The sequence below is a fragment of the Athene noctua genome, chromosome 5 (assembly GCF_965140245.1).
Source record: "Athene noctua chromosome 5, bAthNoc1.hap1.1, whole genome shotgun sequence".
In the NCBI taxonomy this organism is placed as follows: Eukaryota; Metazoa; Chordata; class Aves; order Strigiformes; family Strigidae; genus Athene; species Athene noctua.
The window spans coordinates 43,159,592-43,182,436 of NC_134041.1; the positions used below are offsets into that span (position 1 = coordinate 43,159,592).

The 22,845-nt window shown below is 37.2% G+C and overlaps 1 protein-coding gene across 7 annotated transcripts in view; it reads right to left on the bottom strand.

Annotated features, from left to right (window-relative positions):
* KAT6B (lysine acetyltransferase 6B) overlaps positions 1–22,845 on the bottom strand; it is a 121,654-nt gene that overhangs the window by 96,498 nt on the left and 2,311 nt on the right. For 6 of the 7 annotated variants that reach the window (XM_074907197.1, XM_074907199.1, XM_074907195.1 and 3 more), the window contains exon 2: positions 16,690–17,582. In XM_074907197.1, the coding sequence (XP_074763298.1) occupies positions 16,690–17,310 (621 nt within the window). In that variant the 5' untranslated portion in view covers positions 17,311–17,582. Of the gene's footprint in view, positions 1–16,689; positions 17,583–21,110; positions 21,195–22,845 lie in introns of those variants that run through there. The other variant, XM_074907198.1, reaches the window with a different exon arrangement.

A 22,845-nucleotide genomic window follows, 5' to 3' on the forward strand; every position in this document is an offset into this window, starting at 1 on the left:
TGTTTATCTGCTACAAATACCAAAGCAAACCCACAGCAAAGAATAATATTTTAATTATACGGCATTATAACTTCAGTAAGCTGTAACTTTTAAGGAAGAAACTGACTTTTGTGGCAGAATGTTAGGCACAAGCCAGGAAGTTTTTAGCACTCCATTAAGAACATCTGAATATTTGTGTTCAAGACTAATTCAAACAAGTCAACCTTAACACACGGATAAGGCAGCTAGTAAGGTTAGCCTTCAGATTCCTGGAATTCGTTTTGTGGTCACTGATTACAAGTTAGTTACCAGCATACATTAGTTAAGATGATATATGGATAAAGTTGAGGGTAACAGCTTGGTCCTCTATAAGGAAACATTCCTTTATAAATTGTTATACCCTGGAGAAGAGTTAGGATCTTCTTAAATCAGGTAAATTATTTCAGACGTCAAACAGAAAAAATCTACAGTACTACAGAAGTGCTACTGCAGGATAAATGAGGCTACTCAATTCTGAATAACGTTCTATGAACAAAAATACCATCTTTTTTGTTTGCTCTCTCCTATAATCTAGGTAAAAGCCTTTCCATCCTCAAATAAGACATCTGCATGACACCTCTCAAGACAGAATCTTCTTCCAAGTCCAAATAATTAAGTATTAGGCTCTAAAAAACTACCTTCACTGCATTCATTTGGTCTTTTGATTCTACTCCAATGGATTATTTATTTAATTTAGTCACAACCTAATCCAGTGTTAGAACTCATGATCAAAGAAAGATTATTTTAATCCAGCTATAAAAGCTTGAGCTCTTGAGCTAACACACAAGATAGCCCTACTAAAGCTTCACCTGTGCTACTACTACTACTGCAGAGCCTGCAGCACAATATACAAGATTCAATAGTCCCTTCCCAAGGCTTTGGAAACTTAAGTACTGCCTTAAACCTGAATTTTTCTGGTCAATGCTACTCTAGTCAAAAAATACATACACTGTAGTCAGGGCCCCAAGCCAGCTGCTTTTTTTTAAGATGTGTGAACTGATGGTAGAAGGGAGGTAGGTGGGTGGAAGAAGCTATTGCCGGTGAAATAGAAAGGTGAGAAAAAGATTTTTTTCCTCATTCAGCAGATGAGAAGTCCAACACTTAACATGTATGTTTCCCCTTTCTCCAATTATTTTAAGCTAAATAATATTTAATTCTGCAAAAGACCCTAATAAAGATCATGACAAGACAGGAAACATCATGAACTATACTGTGTCCTACACCACAACAGTAAACTCACATCATAGTTGGCCTTTTCCTTCCCCTGATTATGAGCAGTGAAACCACAAAACCCATGTTAAGATCTTATCAGTTAAGGTCCCCTCATGGGAAAAGTTCAGGAACAGCTGTGCAAAGAAATGAACACTGCTCAGCTTGAGGTTTCTAAAGCGGCCACAAGTGTAGAAGAATGAAATCTGTCCATCTTGACACAATATTTGGGCCTCCTCTATCACTTGCTGTATTTGAATTAAGGACTTCCTAATTAGCAGTCCAAAGAAACACTCAAGTGACTACAAAAGTAACAAAAAACCCCACAGTATAATGTTTTCACTGATGCCGGTACCACCTCAGAAGTATAGAGTCTGAATATAAACTGGTAATTTGGACAAAAGAACCCTGAGAATTTATCTGAATTATACATAGTGTGAACAAGCTTTATACAGATTATATGCCACTACCTCCCACTCATAACAGGACACTTCTTAGTACCTCCACGGAAGCTGCTAATCATTTGCTATAGCTTTTCCCTCCAGCTTTACACAGATGAGGCTAAACAACAAACACCAACCTCAAAAAAAAGTCTTTAATACACTTCTACTACGCCAGCATAAAAAGTATTTTTTAAAAACAAACCAAGAAAAACCCTGTTTTGTTATTGTTTTCACTAAGTGGGTTATTTGTGCTAGACTAAGCTGCTCTTAAGACAGCCTGAAAAGGACTTGGAACCCCACTCATAAGAAACAAAGTCAGGCATATAGCACAAATACCAAACCTGTCTTCTGTGGTAATAACCACAGAGGGAATAGGTGCTGCCAGCAAGTATGAGCTGTATCAAACAGAACCGTGATGGAATTTAATAGATCTACTAAGAAAAATATTTTTGTAGACTAATTTACTGTTTTGTGAATACAAATGAGTTAAAACTGCAAGTAAAATGTAAACATTACTTTCTTGTAGTACGACTTAGAAACTCTTAGCAAAACTGGTGGTTTTACTCCTATAAAGTCAACATATCAACAGACTACAAGAGAACACACATTCATACAGCTCTTTACAAGAAATAGCTGCCATCTTAGTTTGAAATGCAGTTTTAATTCATGCTTCCCTATTGCTGTTTTGCTTGTATCAAGACATTTGTCATTGTACCTTTGCTAATATCAGCCCAAATTAAGAACTGAATTACCCTCTTACTGGCTTTAGAGTCTAAGAGTCTGTTTTCAAGAGTGTGATATAATAAGGCAATATACAATATTCCCTGTAGTACCTCCTCCTGGTGATACTCCTTCCAAGAAAATTGTTTAAAATTAATTAGAAAGTTAGGGGTTTTTTTCTCCAACCATAGCATTTTGCAATATTTTAATAAAAAACTACCTAAAAGAAAGCACCCTTTACTACAGGACTTAAAGACCTGAGGTGAAAATTTCCCAAGTTGTAACAAGTCTGTGCAATGCTAACCTCCACTATTTTTGGCCACATTATAGCACTATCAAGAAACAGTGCTGTAACTAAGTCTGGGGCATAAGCTGTCATTTTGAACTCTGATACTAGACTCTGGTCTTTTTGAAGTTATCATGCAGTCTGCATATCTTCATCCCTGTCTCCAGTGAGGCCACAGTCTCTCACAACTGAAAAATACTACTGCATAAGCAGTATTTAGGTCTAGTTTGCCTGAAGAAAGCATTTAATAACCAGATTACCTTAGTCACCCAGTATACTCTAGGAAAGGTTGCTTAGAGATGAAAGACTTGATTTTCATATATACTATTATGCAATAGCTAGTTTTAACATCAAGACAATCAGCTTTTATAAAATGATCTGCTTAACATCTGTTTCTCTATGACAGCATCTCAGATTTTTATGCCCTATAAACACGATTAATTTTCAAAACCTGAACCACGTCACAAAAGAAACCTGTTAAGATACTTAACAGAGGTGGAGAGGAATTCTTGGAAGTGTACTGGAATAACATGGCAGCATTTCAGTAAACCAGAAGGGGAGGAAAAAAAAAAACCATCAAAAAATTCCACTAGGTACAAGAGAGGAGTGATTTCTTGAATCTGAGAAGCTATTTCAAATATTTATGGTGGAATGTATTCCACCTAAGTGTTAATACTGTATTCAGAAATGGAAATAGAGTTGATTATTAGGGCAAAAATATATTGGGGGTAATCAAAAAAATATGAAGTTGCTTCCTCTTTTCCATAATTTCAAAGATGTATCATTTGACTGTGGTATTTTTATAGCAGGGATAATATTTCAGCTCCCAGGCTTCCGGCAAAGATTTCTTCAGAGTATCACATGCACATCTTACTATAGTTTTATGTAACATAAAATTCAGTCAACTTCAAAATAGATTAATTTCTAAATTCTATACTTCAGATACTGATTTTTAATCATCTTTTTCATTATAATCCTGACATCAAAATAGATTTTTCTAGTTTTTGAATAATGTAGCTTCAACAGAAACAGCCCAACGATACTTTTTGAAACTGCATGGAAGATGAGCAGCTGTTTACCAGCAGAAGTTTAATCAGTACGTATGATTTTGGTTGAGGGTTGGGAAGAAACCTAATAACCCATTAAAACATTATATACTTGATAAAATAAAAGTAAATCACACATACACTTTCAAGAATGAAGTTACACTTAAGCAGTGCAGGGAAAAGGAACCTAAACTGGACCTCAGAAACACCTTCTCTTATAGGTGCTTTAAATAGTGACCCTTAAACCTCTTAGCCCTCTTCTCTTTACCTCTTACCCTGGAAAAGACATACTATGATACCAAACACAGTTATTTCTAATCTATTTCTAAACCTCAGCAGAGGACCATAATGCCTTGAGAAAGCATCTTTCTAGAAGATCCCTCAAGTCCTAATCCATTACTATGTTACAGAAGAGAGTATATTAACCCCTATATACAGTTGCTATAACAATACCTTAATCTAGTTATATTTTATCCATTTTATTTCTGAAGCAAGAGAATTATTCTGAAAAACCCCCACTTTTCAGATCCTTACAAAATAGAATTTTCTTGGACAAAACGATACTGAACTGAGGAACTGTTTTTTGAAAGCCTGTACACACTATCTAACAATCCAGACGTGGGGTTTTTTTCTTCAATCTAAATAATTTAAGCTTTACCTGCTGAATGCTCCAATTCCTTCCCCAATCCCTTTCCAAAATCGTTCCAGAAACTAAACATTTTATTTAGATCTTGAAAACAGTCTTCAATAAAAGCAACCTAACTGAAAACCTAATTCTGTCCACTAATCTGTTTTCAAAAGGGTAGGGAAACAAGTTTACAAGCAAGTTTTAACATAACAACTAACTATGTCCTTTAAATATAACCCCCAACAGATGAGGTACACACTCACATGTGTAATTCAAAATAAACAGATATATTTATGAACTTCATAATCAGATTGCTTAAACTGTTTTTGAGGCAAGTTTCATCAATAAATTATGAATTAGTTTTAAGTGATACTTGCCAGATTGAGCTAGTATCAAGTCAGACTTTGGGGGGTGGGGGACAAAAAAAACCCCAACAAAACCACAAAAAACCCACCACCACCCCCAAACACCCCCACCAAAACAAAACACGACCCAAAACAATACAAAAAGCAGGCAGAAACAGCAATTACTTCTCTTTGCACCACTTCAAGAAAAGCAGAGGGAGAGGAGGAGGAAGGAAAAAAATGACGGCTCTTTGCAATCTCTTTCTGACTTACTTCAGAATTTTTAAAGTATCAATGAGTATGTGGTGACAATGAAGTTGAAAAATACAGTTTAGTCAAAATGTTGAAGAGACTGTCCTGATGACTAACACACTGGAGATAATACTAAATAAAAAAATTCTAACATTGGTCCAATGCTCAGTACCTGGAACAGGACTAAAATACCCTTTAGCATAATCTTTGTATTCACTAAATCCAGAATTCAACAGTAGAGCAGCTGCTCAGTGCCTGGTCTGCAGAATTCAATGAATGACAAAAGGTTACCTTAATTCAATGAGATAATCAGCACACATTTACCCACTACTAAGACTTTTCCAACCATCTGCAAGGCGGCAGAGCTAACTGCCTATAAAACAACTGGTAGCATGCTGACATGTCCTCACATCCCTCATGTCAATGAAAGTTTATCTCTTAGCAACAGCTAAAAAGAAACTGTACTTCTAGAAATGTTTTAGATGCATCATGAGCCAACAATTTCTTCATAAGTGATTCTGATTGCTACTGGTCTCCAAACAGATGTCTACTCTAATTGGTAAAATGTATTAAATATACTTAAAAGAAAAAAGTCAAGTTGTCATGGCTTAAGAAACCAGTAACAATAGGAATCATTATAGCTGTGCACATAAAAGACAAAAGCTAACCTTATTTAAAGCTGCTAGTCTTGCAATGATATCAGTAACAGTGAAGTATAAAAATGCATGTGTTGTGGGGAGAGGAAAACACTTGCTGTAAAAGCTGTTATCAGAAATGGAAAGGTAAGACATCTGCTAAAAACTATGATAAATATTTTTGAGGGAAAAAGCAAAATAAGATTCAAGGTTAAAACCACTTTAGCTACTAAAACTATTTTAGGATTCCCTCCTGTGCTACATAGGGGTGAGAAAGTTACTTTTGTTCTCTTCTATTAAGAACATCAAGATATTTATAACTTTAAATTAAAATACAAAGTGTTAAGGCATCAAGCTTTACAAGTAAATTCCATATAAAACTTGTAAGAACATTAGAAATTCACTTGTTTTAGTGAAACTCACTTGTAATAGCAAAACATCAACCCAGTTAGAATTTTACCACTGGCCAGAGATCAGGAAAGTGAAATAACTTGTCCTCAGCTATATTAGTAGCTCTTCTGTAGAAATCCAACCTGAGAGGTCTCTTCAAAATATATCCAAACACAATATTGAGAAGGAAACAATATAAATCATTGAGATTCAGTTTTATGTTAGCAGATTGTGGGCGGTTCTGTTTAGAACTACATATAAAAAATTAAATATGCCATGTTCAGGCTTCATTGCGTGAACATCCAGCTTTTTTTGTTTTCTTAGGCAGAATAGAGTTGCCAGCTGTCAAAGTTATTTTCTCAAAGTCAACTCCAGCAGGTTTATTAACATTAGAACAGATAAATCAGTTTTATTTCTAGTCTAACTCTGAAAATTATCAATAACTTTTCCACAACAGGCTGAAGATACCTAATAAATATGTTGAAAATGTTACTTTAGAAGGCAGAGATATCAATGATAGAGGGGTACAAAACAGAACTCCAGTACATCCCTCTCCCACCACTAGTATCTTCTAGGAAACATAAAAATTTGGCAATATGGACTGAATAGCAGCCCCAATTATTTTCTTAATTTCACAGCCAGATTTGAGGTACCATCTTGAATTCAGAACAGTACAGGAAGTTAGGAACATGGGGGAAGACTCCTCCAGTGGTTTATTATTCCAAATAAAAGACTCCTACCATACCTCTCACGTTCAGATCTGAAAAGACTTCTGAAACTCTCTAGTGAAAAACTGAAAATATGCCTGCAAGATGAGTAGCTACTCACTGGTTTTTGAACACAGTGCAGAAATGGATGAAGTGAAAAAAATGCCCATCGCCATACAAATTCCAAGTAGCAAAGCCGAGAGCAGAATTAATTTTCAGATTCCTAGTTCTTAAATAGTTGTCAATAAATGAAAGACTACCTAAAGCTGGGATTACTGCATTTCATGTTTTATCCAGGGTAAAACCTCTTTGACTTTTAACCATGAGAAAGTTAAGTTAAATGCACAAATGTAAAGAGAAAAATTGCTTGACAATGGAAGCCATCACCTTTACAAATGTAATAGTTTAAAATTTGTTTTAAGAACATTTAGAACCATCAAGAGACATAAGTACTCCTCAAGAGTATGTCCATGTCAAGTGACCCAACAAGATGAATTCTTTAAAATGGCCACAGAAGAATAAGTCACTGGTTTCTGAGTGTGAGCTCCCATACTTTTTCATGTAGTTAAACATATGCATATAGAAGCACAGTAATAGACCTTTCTGTATGCACATAGCACATGGTTTTCTCCAGTCATTTCTTGATTGATTTATTTGTAATTTTTAGACCTTCAGAAAAACATCTGTAACATCTGAATGAAAGCTTGCTTTGCTACATCAGCAGGATGTATGCCAAGCATGTCAAAATAAATAGAAATTGGTTTTACTATCCAATTTTCCAATATTAAAGCAGCATTAATATTTGTAAAACAACAAGTTCTCAACGACATTCAGTTTTCACGACTGGATAAAGAGGGAAGGGAAGAGAGCTGGACACTTCAAGGCAGAGCAAGAATATTCAGATCAGAAACTACCATGTTTATGTATAACCTCATTGTTTATTACATAAACCTCCATGTGTATATTTATAAACTGATTTGATAACCACTTACTTGCCAGAGTCAATAAACTGTACTCTTCCTCTACCTCTAACATTCTCCTTTATCTGACTCCTACAGCAGGTATACTTGTGTTCAGAGGACAAAAGAGAAAAAATTAAAGCTGAGTATCTTTTAAATTTGGAACAGAAGGCAGGGATACAGCAGCCTTTATAAGCATAGAAGTTGTTAAGTAGCTACTATTAAGTTCAATGATTATAATGGAGATTACTTTGGGCTTGAGACATTTTCAGGCTTAAACACTGCTTTTTTCATCACACTAACTGTATTTTTGTATAACTCCTTTGCTAACTACTCCTTATCATCCACTAATCCTAAACACTTCAGAGAATTCTGCAGTACTTGCAAGCTAAGCATTACTCACAGTTTTACAGATCAATATAAAAGGACAACAGTTCTCCAAGCAGCACCAAATAAGGTATCCACACAACATAATCATGAAACTTAAATGAAGCCTAGCAGGCTTCAAACTCAACATCCTGCATCTTGTATACATATCTAAACGTTCAGCGACCAAGCTCTTATTTTTCCAGATTCAGAGAGTCCCAAGAAAGCAGAAATCAGGATGTTCACTATTCTTAATGTGACAGACACAAAATGCACTTACGAAAGAAACTTTAACAACAAAAAAAACCAACAAACCCACCCACACACACTGGAAATTCTCCAGCAATTGTTTTCCCAGGTGAAGCTTCCATCCCTCTTAAAACTTCTTTAGCTTAAAATTTTGGCTATTTGATGCAGCTGTCTGAAAATCTTCATCATCACAGCCTTGCATAAATAAGCTGTACTTTCTGTTTTATCAGCCAACAGTTAGAAGCTGATAAACTTTCAATTCAAGTTGAAACAGAATACTCTAGGCTGGGAGAGACCTCTGGACCATGTACCCCAACCTACCACTCAAAACAAGACCAGACTCAAGTGTTCCCTGAGGTTGCTCAGGACCTTGCCTAGACAAGCTCTGACCACCTCTGAGGATGGAGATGTCACAGCCACTCCAAGCCCCTGTTCCATGTCTCTCCATCCTCACTATAAAGAAATTTCTCCATCTATCTGTAATTTCCATTTCTGCAATTTTTGTCAGTTACCTCTCATTCTTTTGCTCTCTGAGAAATCACAGTCTCTATCTTCACTATAATCACCCAATAGATAGTGCTGAAAGAGGTGCTTCAACACAACAGTCCCACACAAAGTCAAAAACATTCTACACATCTATGGTAAAGTTATCTTGACTATACTCCTTTCAACTCCTTTCAACTGTTACTTGTAACTACTTATTCATTAGTTAAGAACCATGTGTACTCAATGTCTGAAACACAGGTGCCACATTTATCTCTTATTGAACCAAATGCAAACACTGCTAGTTAACATTGCCACAGATACATGAATATTACATAAAAATTGATTCTTAAAATTATAGTCAGTCATTTTCACTACTTTGGAAAGACAGAGAGCTGTGAAATTGAAGCCAACTTCAAAACATCACTGGTGATGAAATTAAATGCTTCAGAGCATGTGGAAAATATGTGGCAAATTTACCACAGCTTATGCTAGTCCCCACTTCTATTAAGGATTCTTCCTAGATGAGGAAACATCAGACATGCCTCCCAGACAACTTTGCTGAGATCATACACAGCTTTTCTCCTGCGCCAGAGTCTTGCTTGTAATTAAAAACAGAAGTCTCAAGCCTACTCCACCTAGTACTGCATTAGTTGGTAACTGATGAGCTGTACCACCACAAGGGGAGATAAATGGGACTCTCTGCCCATCTAGAGTCAAAACACTTGATAAAGCAGAAATTCCTGCACATGTGTATCTATTACTGTAGAAACAAAACACAAGAGTTGACAATTTACAAGTCTGCAGCTACCCTCCCAAGGACTTTTTCCTTGTGTAACATCTTCTCTACAGTGCAACCTGAAATCACAATAATCCACAAGAACCTAGAACTAAATGCAGCAAACACAGACATTGCAAGAAGGCTGCCTGCGCCTGCAAATTCAAAACTTTAAGCTCTTTGAGAGCCTGGAGAGAAAAAAAAAAAAAACACCCAAGGAAAAATCTAAGTGATACTGGTTATAATTTCCGTCAATGAGGAGGTACATAGACAGGGAAAAACAAAAACAAACAAGTGTTTGCAACTGAAGGAAATCATACTAGTTTAAAAGTTAGTTTGTCTCCTATCAGGTAACACAAAGGACAGCAGTGGATCTGTCAGCTAAGTGACACCTGATTTGTTGTGAGTTATTCTCAAAATTCTACAGCCATAATCTGAGCCCTAATATTTCTGTACACAACAGCCACCCTCTCCATTTGGTTCCAGAAAGTCCTAGTGTCCTGATATGAAACATGCCCTCACAATCACAGGAACTATGAGTCTGTCCTTACACCCAGGCAAATACAGTCCTGAATACAGAGAAGAGAGTTGCCTTTTGGAAGAAGATGCTAACAGAACCATAAATGGATTCAAAGTTGCAAAGAAGACTTTTACATCAATTAATTGTTTTCTCAATGCTAGCTTGAAATTCTTTCACAAGTGACAGTATTTTGCCATTTGCAACCACCAAATTGGAAAACTACAGTTGATCAGCAGTTGATCTACACCTGGGGATCTTTCGTGAGAATAAATTTATTAAAAAAAAATATCAGACAACTTCACCTGAAAGTTATCAATGTTCTTCACCAGTTTTATAGCAAAGTTCCTGCAACAACAAGAAACAACATGGAATTGTTACCACATTTCAACTGCCACAGAAAGAACACCCAAGAGTCAAGACTATCATTATTACTGACCATAGAAGAGGAAAGACACTTAAGTAAGGAAATGGTAATGCAAGGTAATTCTCCTTATATCTAAGGCAGACTTCTGGTATTTCTATATTCTAGAAGGGATCTTGGTATATGGATATCTCCTTTGTCAAGTGGTTAAAGAAAATTAATCCTGGAGGAAAAATGCAACAAGTAAAAACCTCTAACTGTAGTATAGGAATCAAATGTCACTCCCATTTAAGAGTTCACAGAAAATAGCATAAATGAACAAACACAAACAGAACTGCTGGAACTACACAGGATTTCTTTAACTCACTGCTGTCAGTTTCAATACAGGACTCACAGCAGTACATCACACCAATTATTTTTGAAGTGAGACTACCAAAAAAAAATCAAATTTTAGCAATCCTTACAATTAAAGAGCTAGCAGTATACGGTCTGGAATTACTCCTTGCAGTAAACAAGAATCATGAGCACATCATGCAGAACTATGTTCCAAAACATCCATCTTGGGAGGGGGGGGGAAGGATGAGTCTTATGAGTCTTTAGGAATCTGCAAACAGATAACCTGTTTGCAGAAACCAAGTCACTAACATCAGAAATGGGAACCCAACCTCCATGTCTGTCACACCTTATGAAGCAGCGGACAAGTCTAACTCAGGAAATAGCAGGTTTTAATTTCCCTCCCACCATACAGCCCCAGAAAACTTTTACAAGCATGGTTCTTAGTTTGATTCAAATGTGCCAAATTGTAAAATACAAAAAAGTCCCAAAAGCCAGATATATCCATCTACAGTGGCACAAGCCACTCCTCCACAATCTGGGACAAGACTTTTCCACTTCAGTTTTAAATGTCAAAAAGATGGGGTAAGTCATTCTTCCATTTCTGGTAAGCTCCAGTATCTCAAGCGTGAATAGGATCCATTTGTAAGTGTTCACTTGGCTTCTGCATGGAATTAGTACTTTTAGAATTACAGAAGCTACCAGTACAGCAGAGAGGTGACAGAGCAGCAGCACCTAGCAATCATCCCAGAACTTCAAGGCCAAGAACAACACTCACTGAGGTGCGGGCCATGCTTCCAAGAAATAAAGGCGTCTTGTGAACTGAGGTAATTAAGAAGCACAAATGTGAGTTAGCATTTGTCAAGTAACACTAACATTTCTCAGTTTTTATCACCACAAAGGTGTTATGAGGGGAAAAACACAAGTTATCTCAAAACACAACAGTATTTTATTGATTGACAAAGTTCAAGCCTAGATTTCATTCTTCTTTTTTTATACCCCTGTCTACAGTCTCTTCTACTGTTGTACTACAGACACTCTCCTACAGCAACTTACCTATCACTGCATTTTGGTCCTCAGACTCACCCTCGGGAGCACAAACTGCATATAAAGCCAGCTCCAAAGTTAGGCATTATGAATAAATATCCCCTTACATATAAAACAGCAAGACACATTCTGTAGCACTTCCTTTCCAACAAACTTTTCTGTTTCTGCTCAGTGGAAAGTCTAGAGGCCAGAGGGGAACAAGGTAGAGCAAGCAAAGAAATCTCAGCCAACAGTCTCTTGTTGCCTACCCACAGGAAAGCAGGAAGCTGAAAAACTGAGCAGGGAGGAGCCTGGATGCCAAAAAAGCAATTCTCTATAGATTGGCCCTTTGCCTGAAAGACAGAAGGAGGAACACCCAGTGTCTGCACTGGCACAAGCTACATACCAGAAAACTGAAATTCAATCCATGCCAAGTTACACTTTGAAAAGCTAAATGTACGTAGGCCAGTGAAAACAAAATTAGATAGGAGTTCAGAGTATGAAAAATTAATAAAACAAGTTTAGTTTTGCATGAAAGTCAGCTTAGAAAGACAAAATAAAAGTGAAAGGGGGATTAAGAAAAATGTTCATGCCAAGAATCAGATGGAAACAGCCATTAATACAGTTGCTAAGCTGTTCAAGAGAGTGTTCAGGAGAACCAAGAAAATGCAGTATGGATCAAGTCATCTCCATTTGCACTGCATCTTTCAAAGTATACTTCAAGTAATTATTTATGTAATTATTCTGAACATAGCAAAACTGAGATGAAAATGTTACAGTGGCCGTTGTATCTTCACCTTTTAAGCTGAGTTTATTCTTTCTAGTTATAGTAAAGAGCTGTCTTAAGTAAAGTATAAGTAAATAAATAGCCTACAAACACCTGCTTCTTCAGGTTTGTAGTCACACAGCATTTGTGCTCAGGAGTTGGCTAACCCCTGTGACCTAGTAGGTTTCATACAGCTCCCAAACTGCAGAACCTTCCCAGCGCTTGTCGAAGTGACAAGGAAGAACATAGTCCACACAAAACACACCCCCAATATTGCCATTCTACAGCTGACACCATTAAAGGTAAATTAAACACCCATCTAAAGACTAACACAACTTTTAAATACCACTTTACTGCTGCATTTCCAGAAGTGTATTTTAATTCATTAAAGGCTTCTCAAAAAGCTAAGTATCTCTCAACAAGTTCAGGTTGATTTTCCTCTCTGTTCACACCCTTTCCTACTATGTTATCAGTTTTTACACTGCATTTTCTGATTAACATACTCATACAGCCCTTTTCAGAAGATGTTGGGTGAGAGAAGGTGTGAAGCACATGAGAAGGTATCTATGCAAGATACTCTGAACATAAGGAAGAACACATAAGAGCAGTTAAATTGTTAAAAGTAACTATGCACTGCAATATAGTAAATGCACAAGATCAAACTACTAGGTAACAAATTTCCTTCCTCCCCCCCATTTCCTGTGTCTGTGGTTTTTGTTTTTTATCTGCAGGAAAGAAAAAAAATAAATAAAAAAAATCACAAGTCTTCATGGTAAGGACACCATTGTTTTCAGTTTCCACCTCTAGCTGGAGGCTGGTCCTTTAACACACCAGTTTAACACTTTAGAACAGGCATCTTTTGAAGTGCTTTCATTCAAGTTACCTGTCCACATCAAGTAAGCATCCACCATAATGTAACCACCAGAATATTTTGGTTAACTGGGATATCCCTTTGAAATGTAATTTATACCACTCATTACACTTTATAACAGGTACAGCCTAGATACTATATACTGTTGAGAGCTACTGACCTTTCAATGGAATATGTCTGGGATCTGTCCTTCCCGTGAGCCTTGTGCTTGCATTTCTTCACACAGAAGCGAAAAAGCAAACCTCTACACACACTAGGGAATAGAAAGGGGTGGAGGAATATAAGATCTTAACAGCTGCACTGCATACTTCCTAGGAGTTAACACACCTTTGCCCAAATCCAGAAGAGTCAGGGTATCACTTGAAGGAAACACCATCTTTACACAAATGTTTCCTTCCGGGCCTATGGATAACAGGAAGAAACACTGCAATACAAGCTACATTGCTGTAACTACCTGCAGCTATTTCTACATCTGATGAAACAAAATCACTGTATCTAGTTGGACTGGAGTTAATATGAAGACAAGAAAAGCAGCTCCATATCATCAACACCAAGAGGAAAATCTAACACTTTAAGTTCCCTGTTCCATGTAAGTATTTTATCGAATGCAAAACACTCAACACCCCTGTAACACAGTCAAGGCTCCAGGTCTGCAAAACTCATGTCAGTGGCACTGCATTGCAATAGTACCTGTCTTCTCAGTGCACTAGATACTTCAATGCCGGGGGGGGGGGGGGGGGGGGGGGGGGGGAGAAGACAAGAAAACCCCTACAAAAAGCACCCAAAAAACTCAGGCAAAAACAAACACCCCCACAGGCAGTACTATCTCTCTTCTGATCACCTTTTACTCGGGAAGAAAGGTTCAAAGCCTGCATTTGGTACTTGTGTGAAAGTTAAGATTGTCAGAGGGAACTCTAATGTACTAAATCTTTTAACCGTCATCTCGACGAGATATTAATTATGCATTAAAAAAAGTCAGTATTATTCAAACTTTTGCAGTTATCTAAACAGATTCCTGCACATCCTCCTGTTCTTTTCTCTCCTCAAGGAGAGTAAAAAAAGATACTTGAACTTCACCTCTAGTAACTAAAAACAAAAAAAAAAACAACAAACAAACAAGCAGCTCTTACTGTCCTAGCTATACAAACTGCCAAAGAAATGCTAAAATACACCACTCTCTTCAAAGATTAGCCATTCCTGGGAGATGCCAGTTGGCTGCATTTTACTGTATAAAATTCAATACATAATCTTGACATGCCCCATACTGACACTAAAATACTTCCAATAAAAACAGCCTAAAAGTTTTCCTGCATCATCACTCTCCTTATTCATGAATTATCAATTTCAAATGAACATGCAGTCACATAATAGACACCTATGTACAGTTACTTTCAGAACTGTCCTTTAAGTGTAAAGCCATACAGCTTGAAGACCATCAAAAATCACACAAACTTGGTTTAAATATATTTGCCCAGTAACCTGTGTCACAACTAGCACAACAAAGCAGTGCACTACACCGATATGCAATTACTAATTTGCCAATCTCACATTAAAACTATTTTTGTCAGGAAAAAGTGCATGCCGAACCGTTTTTAAACACGCAAATCACACTGCTAATTTTGAAGCACCCAAATGAAAGCTTATTTCTTGCCAAAGCACTTGCTACAGAACAGATTTGTTTGGCTAACTTCTAAAAGACAGATTTATCCTTATACTAGTATTTTAGTACGGCAGTAACGGCTTTTTCAGCACTGTGACCCAAGTAACATTCCTTGCAATGGATGCCAGTCCCAGTAGGTAGCCTACCAAGGGAGATTTTTGTTTCCACAGAATTCACGTGAAGCATCATACTATTAAACTATTTTGGTTGCTCGGTAGTCCCATCTTCAAATTTTTCACATCACTATCAAAATTACAGAAGAATCTCTGAAAGTACTTCGACAGCTTTATCGCTACAAGTAATTAAATCTTTACAGGGACGGCTACAGCAGTAGTCACACAATAAGCAACACCTCTGAATTTCCATTCTGATTGTTAAGAGTGCAAAGCTCCATGCATCCTTCAAATACCTGAGAAGTCCAATTTGACAGAAATAGATATCCATATATAAATGGAAACTCACAAAAATCAACCCACAGCTACCAACATTTGTAGTGTCACCTCTGACATTTCCACAAACACCTGGTCTTGTCTACACCACTAAATATTTCTAACACAAGCACTTTCTACTCTGCATCCTTCAGTGCCTTCCACTCTTTCCTTCAGATGAAGGAAAAAGGCAAGTGAAAACCAATGATGCAGTTTCTAGGAGACACTAATAGCGCCTCTAACTACAGCAAAGTTGTGTGGATTATTCCATGTCAAAAAGAGCTGCTACCAAACTTTACCACTAATAGCGGGAAAAACAAAAACAAAAACCCCACAAATCTCCAATTTACAAATAGTCAAACCAACCCAATTCAAATAAAACAGGTAGCTTTTTTTCCCCCCCCAATACACTGAAAACTCAAAACACACTTTATCTTACTAAATGGGGAATAATCAAAGAATGCCTACAGACATGTCTTTGACACTATCCTTTCACAAACAAAACACTAATTGACACCCCCTTCTCCCTCAAGGCAAACCATGTGAATAATTAACCTAAAAGTAAGGCCCAAGAAATAGCAAAACCAAACCTGTGTAGGAGTCCAACAAAACTGAAATAGGAGGAGGATTCTGCAGTTTAGCTCAATTTATCACTCTGACACCTTCACTTATATTCCTAGAATGTTTACATTAACTCCAGTTCCTATTAACCGTAGTGTGAAAGCTAAGTATCTACATACCAATATCCTTATAAATAATAATTCTAACAGTCTTCAATATCAAGGGTTCTACTTGTAGTATTTCAGGTGGGGTTCAAACTACAAGAAAATCAGTACACCCAGGCATAAAATAAAGGTAAAAGGCCACAATCAAATCACATTGTAGATTTCAACCATGACAGTCTGCTAGGCAAGACAGAATAATCTGACACCTAGAAGACAGCTATGCTCTTCCCTGATGCTCTGTTCATCTACTGAAAATCCAAAGAGCAAGCTATTCAATACAGAACAGCAGGACATGGGGAGCTAAAGTAAACTTCCTTTAGTGGAATTGATTCTGCATGGATCTTTGACATGCAACCTCACTTACCTCACATACCTTTAAAAGGGTACATAAAGCACGGAAGATTCATTATTTATGCATTAGGTAAATAAACAAAGAACAAGAATCATTTTTGCATTACTACATTTGCTCTCACTTTTTAGACTTACCTGGTCTTTTTCATGCGGTAGAAGGCTGACAGGTGGAAGAGAAGCTGGGAAAGCGCTGGAGTATTTTAGAACTCCTTTGCTTTCCAAACTGCCATAATTCACTCTATATTGAGGTCCATCCTTCAGTAATCTCCCGTTGTTCACAGCACGTTTGGCCCCCAGACGCAACCTCTGCTGAAAGGCAGGATTGTTGAAAATATTTGCTAGGTCATTCTGACTTCTCAAATACTTCTCTATGTTTTTCAGGGAGGAGCCATTTGGTTCTTGAAGCCCTTCAATTGCTCTTCTCAAGAGTTTATTCCAATCCACATTACGAAGCTCATTACAAGCTCCTCTAGATCCCTTAACAGATTTAGGAATAGTGCCAGGTTTAACAGATGAAAACCGTCCAGGATTATCTGGGTCCTTGTAGGATGCAAGGCCTTTGTTGGTAACTTTAAGAATAGAACCATCTTGAACACTAAGTTCCAACTGTTCTGAAACAGTCTTCTTATCTAATCCATGGGAAGCACAAACAGCATGACATATTCTCTCTTCAGAAGGCCTTTGCTTTTGCTTTTTAACTTTTTGTATAGCTTCAAGAATCCACTCCGTATAAAGAGGGTTGGCAAGTTTTACCATGGTTGACCAGTAATTGCTTCCAGCCAAGGGTTACCCATAGAGATTCCTCCTTATCCTTTTCAAAGATCTTTCAGAGGTTGTTCACACCTCAAACACAAATCAAAGGATTCCACATTCTACTTGGATGCATCTCAAAAATATCCATCCCAAGTCAGAAAAGGCAGGGAAATATCCGCTGACTGAAACTTCCAATTACTTTACCGTTATGGAAAGGTAGAAGGGATTCATTCGTGAAGATACTGGTACATCCTTATAAGAAAGTCTGTTGCAACCTTTAAAAAGAAAAAAGAAGAGGCAGGAAGAGAATAGTTAATGCTGAAACAATAAAAATTAACAGAATGAATTCAGACGTGCATTCATACCGTAGATGCTGCAGCATGCAAAAATCTGTGAGATGATACAAAGTGTTGGCCAATTCCCACCCTACACCAAACAAGTAATCATAAAATCCTTCCACACTTCTCATAACATTGAGTGGATTTAGTTTTCCTAAATTCCATCACCCCAAAACTTAACCTACCGAGTTGTTCAACAATTCCCATTCAGCCAGAGATCTGAACATATTCTCTAAAACATAGTGCCTACAAATAAACCCATTGGTATAAGAAAATTACTATCTACATGGATTATACATGCACTAAGAAAAAAAAAAAAAAGAAACAACAAACAACCCCCAACCAATAAAAGCTAAATTACTAACCACTGCCATTTCTTACAGATTGTTGTCTGTAAATGCCATGCCATATGCTGATTATACAGCTTGGAAAAATAAAAAACTAAGTATCAGAACCAAGTTACTAGTATTACATCCTTCATTAATACCTAAGTACACTACAATACAGAAAGGAATCACAAAGGCACTTCTCATTCTAAGGTGTGCAGTAGAGGCATGCATTTTTGATGCAAACTCTTAGAAACTGACATGAAAATGAAGTAACAGGAGGGATTTTCACAGAAATACGCTATCAGCATGAAGACATATAAAGACGCCACATTGACAAAATGTTTTGGTGACTCACAGTTTTTCTTTACTTATTACAGAATATACCACTCCAGTAGAAACTTCAGTGGCTACAAAAACTTACACAAGAAACCTGAAAGAACATTTTGATCAGGATTGATTCATTCCGCATGACAATATATGGGGGGAAAAAAGAAAAAATAATAAAAATAAAAACACCACACAAATTGAACTCAGACAGTAGTCACCTAATGAAGAAGTAACTCTACCTGAGGTATTAGTTTTTAATGCCATGAAATGTGAGAACTTTTGAAGATATTAACAGAATTGTATAATTACTTCCAATCAAAGGAAAATAAATAAACACCAGAAGAGGAAAATAGTCATTCTCAATAAATAGGTTGTCTTGTAAAATAGAAGATTCATCAGTTTCACAGGAAAACTGAGTTAATCTGAAACTACATTTATAAAGCTATGGCAAGCAGCCTATAGCTAACAATAGTGTTTATGATTTGTCTTGGACCTCATTTCTATTCATTTATTCAAGTCATCTTGCAATTTCAGTCCTGTTTAAAACTTGAGTAAATTATAAATAGGGAAAAACCCTGAATTGATGCAGAAATCTAAATTATTTTCTGCAGCTGTGAAGAGGATGAGTACAAAACCCACTACTGGTCCCATACCTTCTCCTCCCTCTACCCCCTCAAAAAATCTCTTTAAATATAAACTGCAGATCATGCTTCACACATCATTATACCTACACAACAGGATTAGCAACAAAAGAACAGCAGATTAGTGGTGAATATAAAATTGCTCTATACCCAAACAGTAGAAATATTAATCAATTCATTTTATTAATTGTCATTCTCTAGGTCTGATTGAAGATTAAGCATTTTCAGATTTATAAATATGAAATTTCAACTGATCAACAGAATGAAAAGACAGAGTCCTGATACAAATGCAGGGCCTGAATGTTTAACTAGCTTTCATACTGAACCCCATTGATCTACACAGATTGGATCCTGTTTCTTGCATCCAGTCTGTACTCATGCAAGTTATATTTGATAAGTTCTGTATATTTCAAGTATTTGTAATAAAACAGTAACTTGTTCTGTAAACAGACATTTTAGTTTAATCCAACTTGCAAAAGCCATTCTTCCTCCAACAGCATTGTTTATACTCACTGTTTTCAGATAATTCCAAAATAACACTGTAGCTGTAAAATGCAGACAAATTTAGGGAAGAAAAAGGTTTCCATGGTATTATGAATCCTACAAATTCTCTCAACACTCTGGCACTGAAAATACAATAATACAACAAAGCAGAACTCTATACATAGTGGAGACACACACACTGAGACTATTTTAGACGCTCTGCCTATAGATTGAGAAGATCTCTGTGGCTACATAAAAAACCCCAGATTCCTAGAAAGCCATTTTTAAGTTTAGAAGTTATTTAAACTGTTCTATTATGAGTCTTCATGAAGATAGTCAGTACTTAATTAAATGCCAAACACTGCATTTGCTGAGTCAGACGTACTTGCCTTATTTTTAAGCCTCCTGCAGTACTGTTGTATTAAATTTCATACAAGCAACCACATCACTTCCATTAAATTCCAGAACACACAGTGCAAGGTCTGTTCCAAGCACCTGGACACCAATGAACATTTCAGTATAAATGCTGTAACTTGTGGGTTAAAGGAATTTTTATTGGGCACTGACTGTGGCAAAAGGTGAACATAAACCTGTATCTTCATGTAAAGTCTGCTGCTTGGTACAGGAATTCACAGCAATATACATTCAGAACTACATTTTTACTTATTCAAAACTCCTTATGTGTAATACAACCTCCTGCATGCTAGCGCCTACTAAATCAACACTAGCTGAGTGTATCAGCAGAAGCATAGTTTCCAAAACTCAGGACAGGATATTTCAAGAGGAAAATCAAGACATCTTAAATTCACACCTTCCAACAGAATCTAAGTTCATCCTACTTTAGGAAACCATGCAAAGTTCATCTGATCCAGTTTTTGAATTGTTTTACACAACCTAGAGTCTCTGTTATGCTGCCACTTTTGACTGCATACATACTTGAAGTGTAGCACTCTGACTTCCACAAATGGTATGGCAAAATATAACATACATAAGATTCAGAATAACCTCTTAATAACAAACATCTTTGCCAGCAATATAATTCAGCTCAGTGATCCTGGAGCTGCAAGTTAAAAAGGTCTTTCATAAATCAAGTTAAAGATAGACTGATCCAAGATTAGCAATACAGAGATATAGCCATATACATGCTGAGTGACTGGATAAAGACAAAACAAACTGCTTTAGAAACAAATTTTCCAGAGTTAACATAAGAGGACACATGGAAACTTAACATTCAGGTTCCCAAGTTCAGAACTTAATTTCACCAAAACTACAAGGTGGTCATACATAATTTATTATCAAAAGTGTGATACTTAACCAAACAGATTTTGAGGAAATACCAAATTTTAAGAGTGATTATACATTAGTAGCAGGCATTCATGTCTATTTATTAATTTTCCTCCCCTCATAATTAAGTAACTGTTAATCAAACCCTCAACAGTACCCATCCAATCACAGATTATATTTTCCAGACTATTGAGCTCACAAAACTGCTTCCAAGTTTTACGGCAACAGTCATTAAGCAAGCTCTTTTATGTCATATTTCAGCTTCTACTCACTATGGCATCTTAGTTCGAAAATAAGAACATTTGAGAAAGTTTAATTGCACTATATTACTGACCAAGTCTGTTAACAAGTCAGTTACTGAAGAACTGCAGAACATAAGTATTCAGAGTTAAATACATTACCTTTAAGACATGAAAAGCCATCTCTAGTCAAGGCTTGTCCCTTTACCCAAGTCATAAATTATCAGATAAATACAAAGAAGTTGCAGAATTGCAGCTTGGGATTTAGAACGAATGCAAATATGTCCTTTACAAAGCACACACATATTGTACAGCTGATTCTAATTAAAGAATACACTGACTGAACATGTCAGTCTTGGGTGTCATCAGTAATCCTATAATCCTGTAATAAGGTCTCTTTTAGACCAAACCAGTATCTAGAATTATTTCCAAGTGATCCAGATTGTGAAAACAAGCTGTGTAGTCAGAAAAAATTAGCTACGCTTCCCGCCCCGCCCCCCATCCCCAAGAAACAAAACCAGAAGTTATACACAAGTATCCAAAAGCATTTCACAAAATACAACCTAAAGTCTTTTTTTGATAAATTAATTAAAAATTCGCGTTCACTGTCTTAAGTATAAATGCTGTTAAACTTTTAAAACCCGAAGTTAACACAGTTAAATAAAAATTAAATAGGAAAGGGGGGGGGGGGGGGGGGGGGGGGGCGGCGCGCTCGAGAATGACAGCAACTTGTGCAACCTGCCAGTGACCTGTGAAGCAGTTTCATTCTGCTCCCTCCTACCTGCTCTGCACACTCACGAGAAGCAGCAGCAGGCCAGCTCTCTGCTGCAGCATCAGGGTCAGGTAAGGATTGCAGCAGAGGAGGAGGAAGAAGAGAAGACTGCCATTGCATTCAGGAAGCTTTTTGCCATTTTTCTTTCCCCCAAGCTATTACTTAGAATTCTGCCGCTATTCAACTCTGTATTCCACCCCCATCTCAATTAATGAAGCAAAAGAGGCAAGATACTTGTTTCCCCATTGCAAAATACATGCAACTACAAAGAAACAGAGAGAAAGCAAATCCTGGGAAGGCCTCCCAGCACACATGACACTCTTAAAATTACTCAGAACATGAAACCAGCTACTGTATTATTCTTTATACAACATACAGTTTTCAATTATAACAAGGATGGGCAATGACACTTGCACATGCTTTAAACAGACAGATAAAGAGACATTACAGTAACTTCAAAACTACACTAACAGACTTGTGGGTTCGGGGAGCAAAAGAGGTACATGTGAATCAAACTGATTTGATTGCACTCTGCAATAAATCACAAGCTAGTTTCAGATCATATGCTAAAAAGCAGTTCACAACGTGACAGCAGCAAGCACCACCAGAGGAAACAGCATCAGCTCGACATGACACCAAAATCACCCAAAATTCACCCTTCCCACCCTCTTCCGCGGAAGTTCTGAGCACTTTAAAATACGGTACTAGTGAACATTGGGGATCATGGGAAGGTAATATTCAATGCCCGCAGTTAACCTGGGAAGAGGCTTTCACTGAAAACACTTCTTCTTGGGATAGTGATTTTTCAACAGAAGGGGTATCCGTTTGCTTTTTGCAGAGCAGGTTATTTTCAATGCTCGGTGACAGAATGCTAAAGGTGAGGTCTGGGCAGAGAAAATATGGTGCGAACATCACTTCTGAAACGTGGCTTCAAGAGGCTTGAATATTCCCCTCCCCAACTTACTGAAAATTTCTGCAGCATACCCAAGCAATGGAGATTTGCAACGCCTAGTGCCTAGCGCCAAGGCATTGTTGTATTTGACAGGGGCCTCCAAACCTTACTCCGGGATTTTTCATTTCAAAGGCAGAAACCCCGAGCCCGAAGGCTCTGCTCCCCGGGGCACG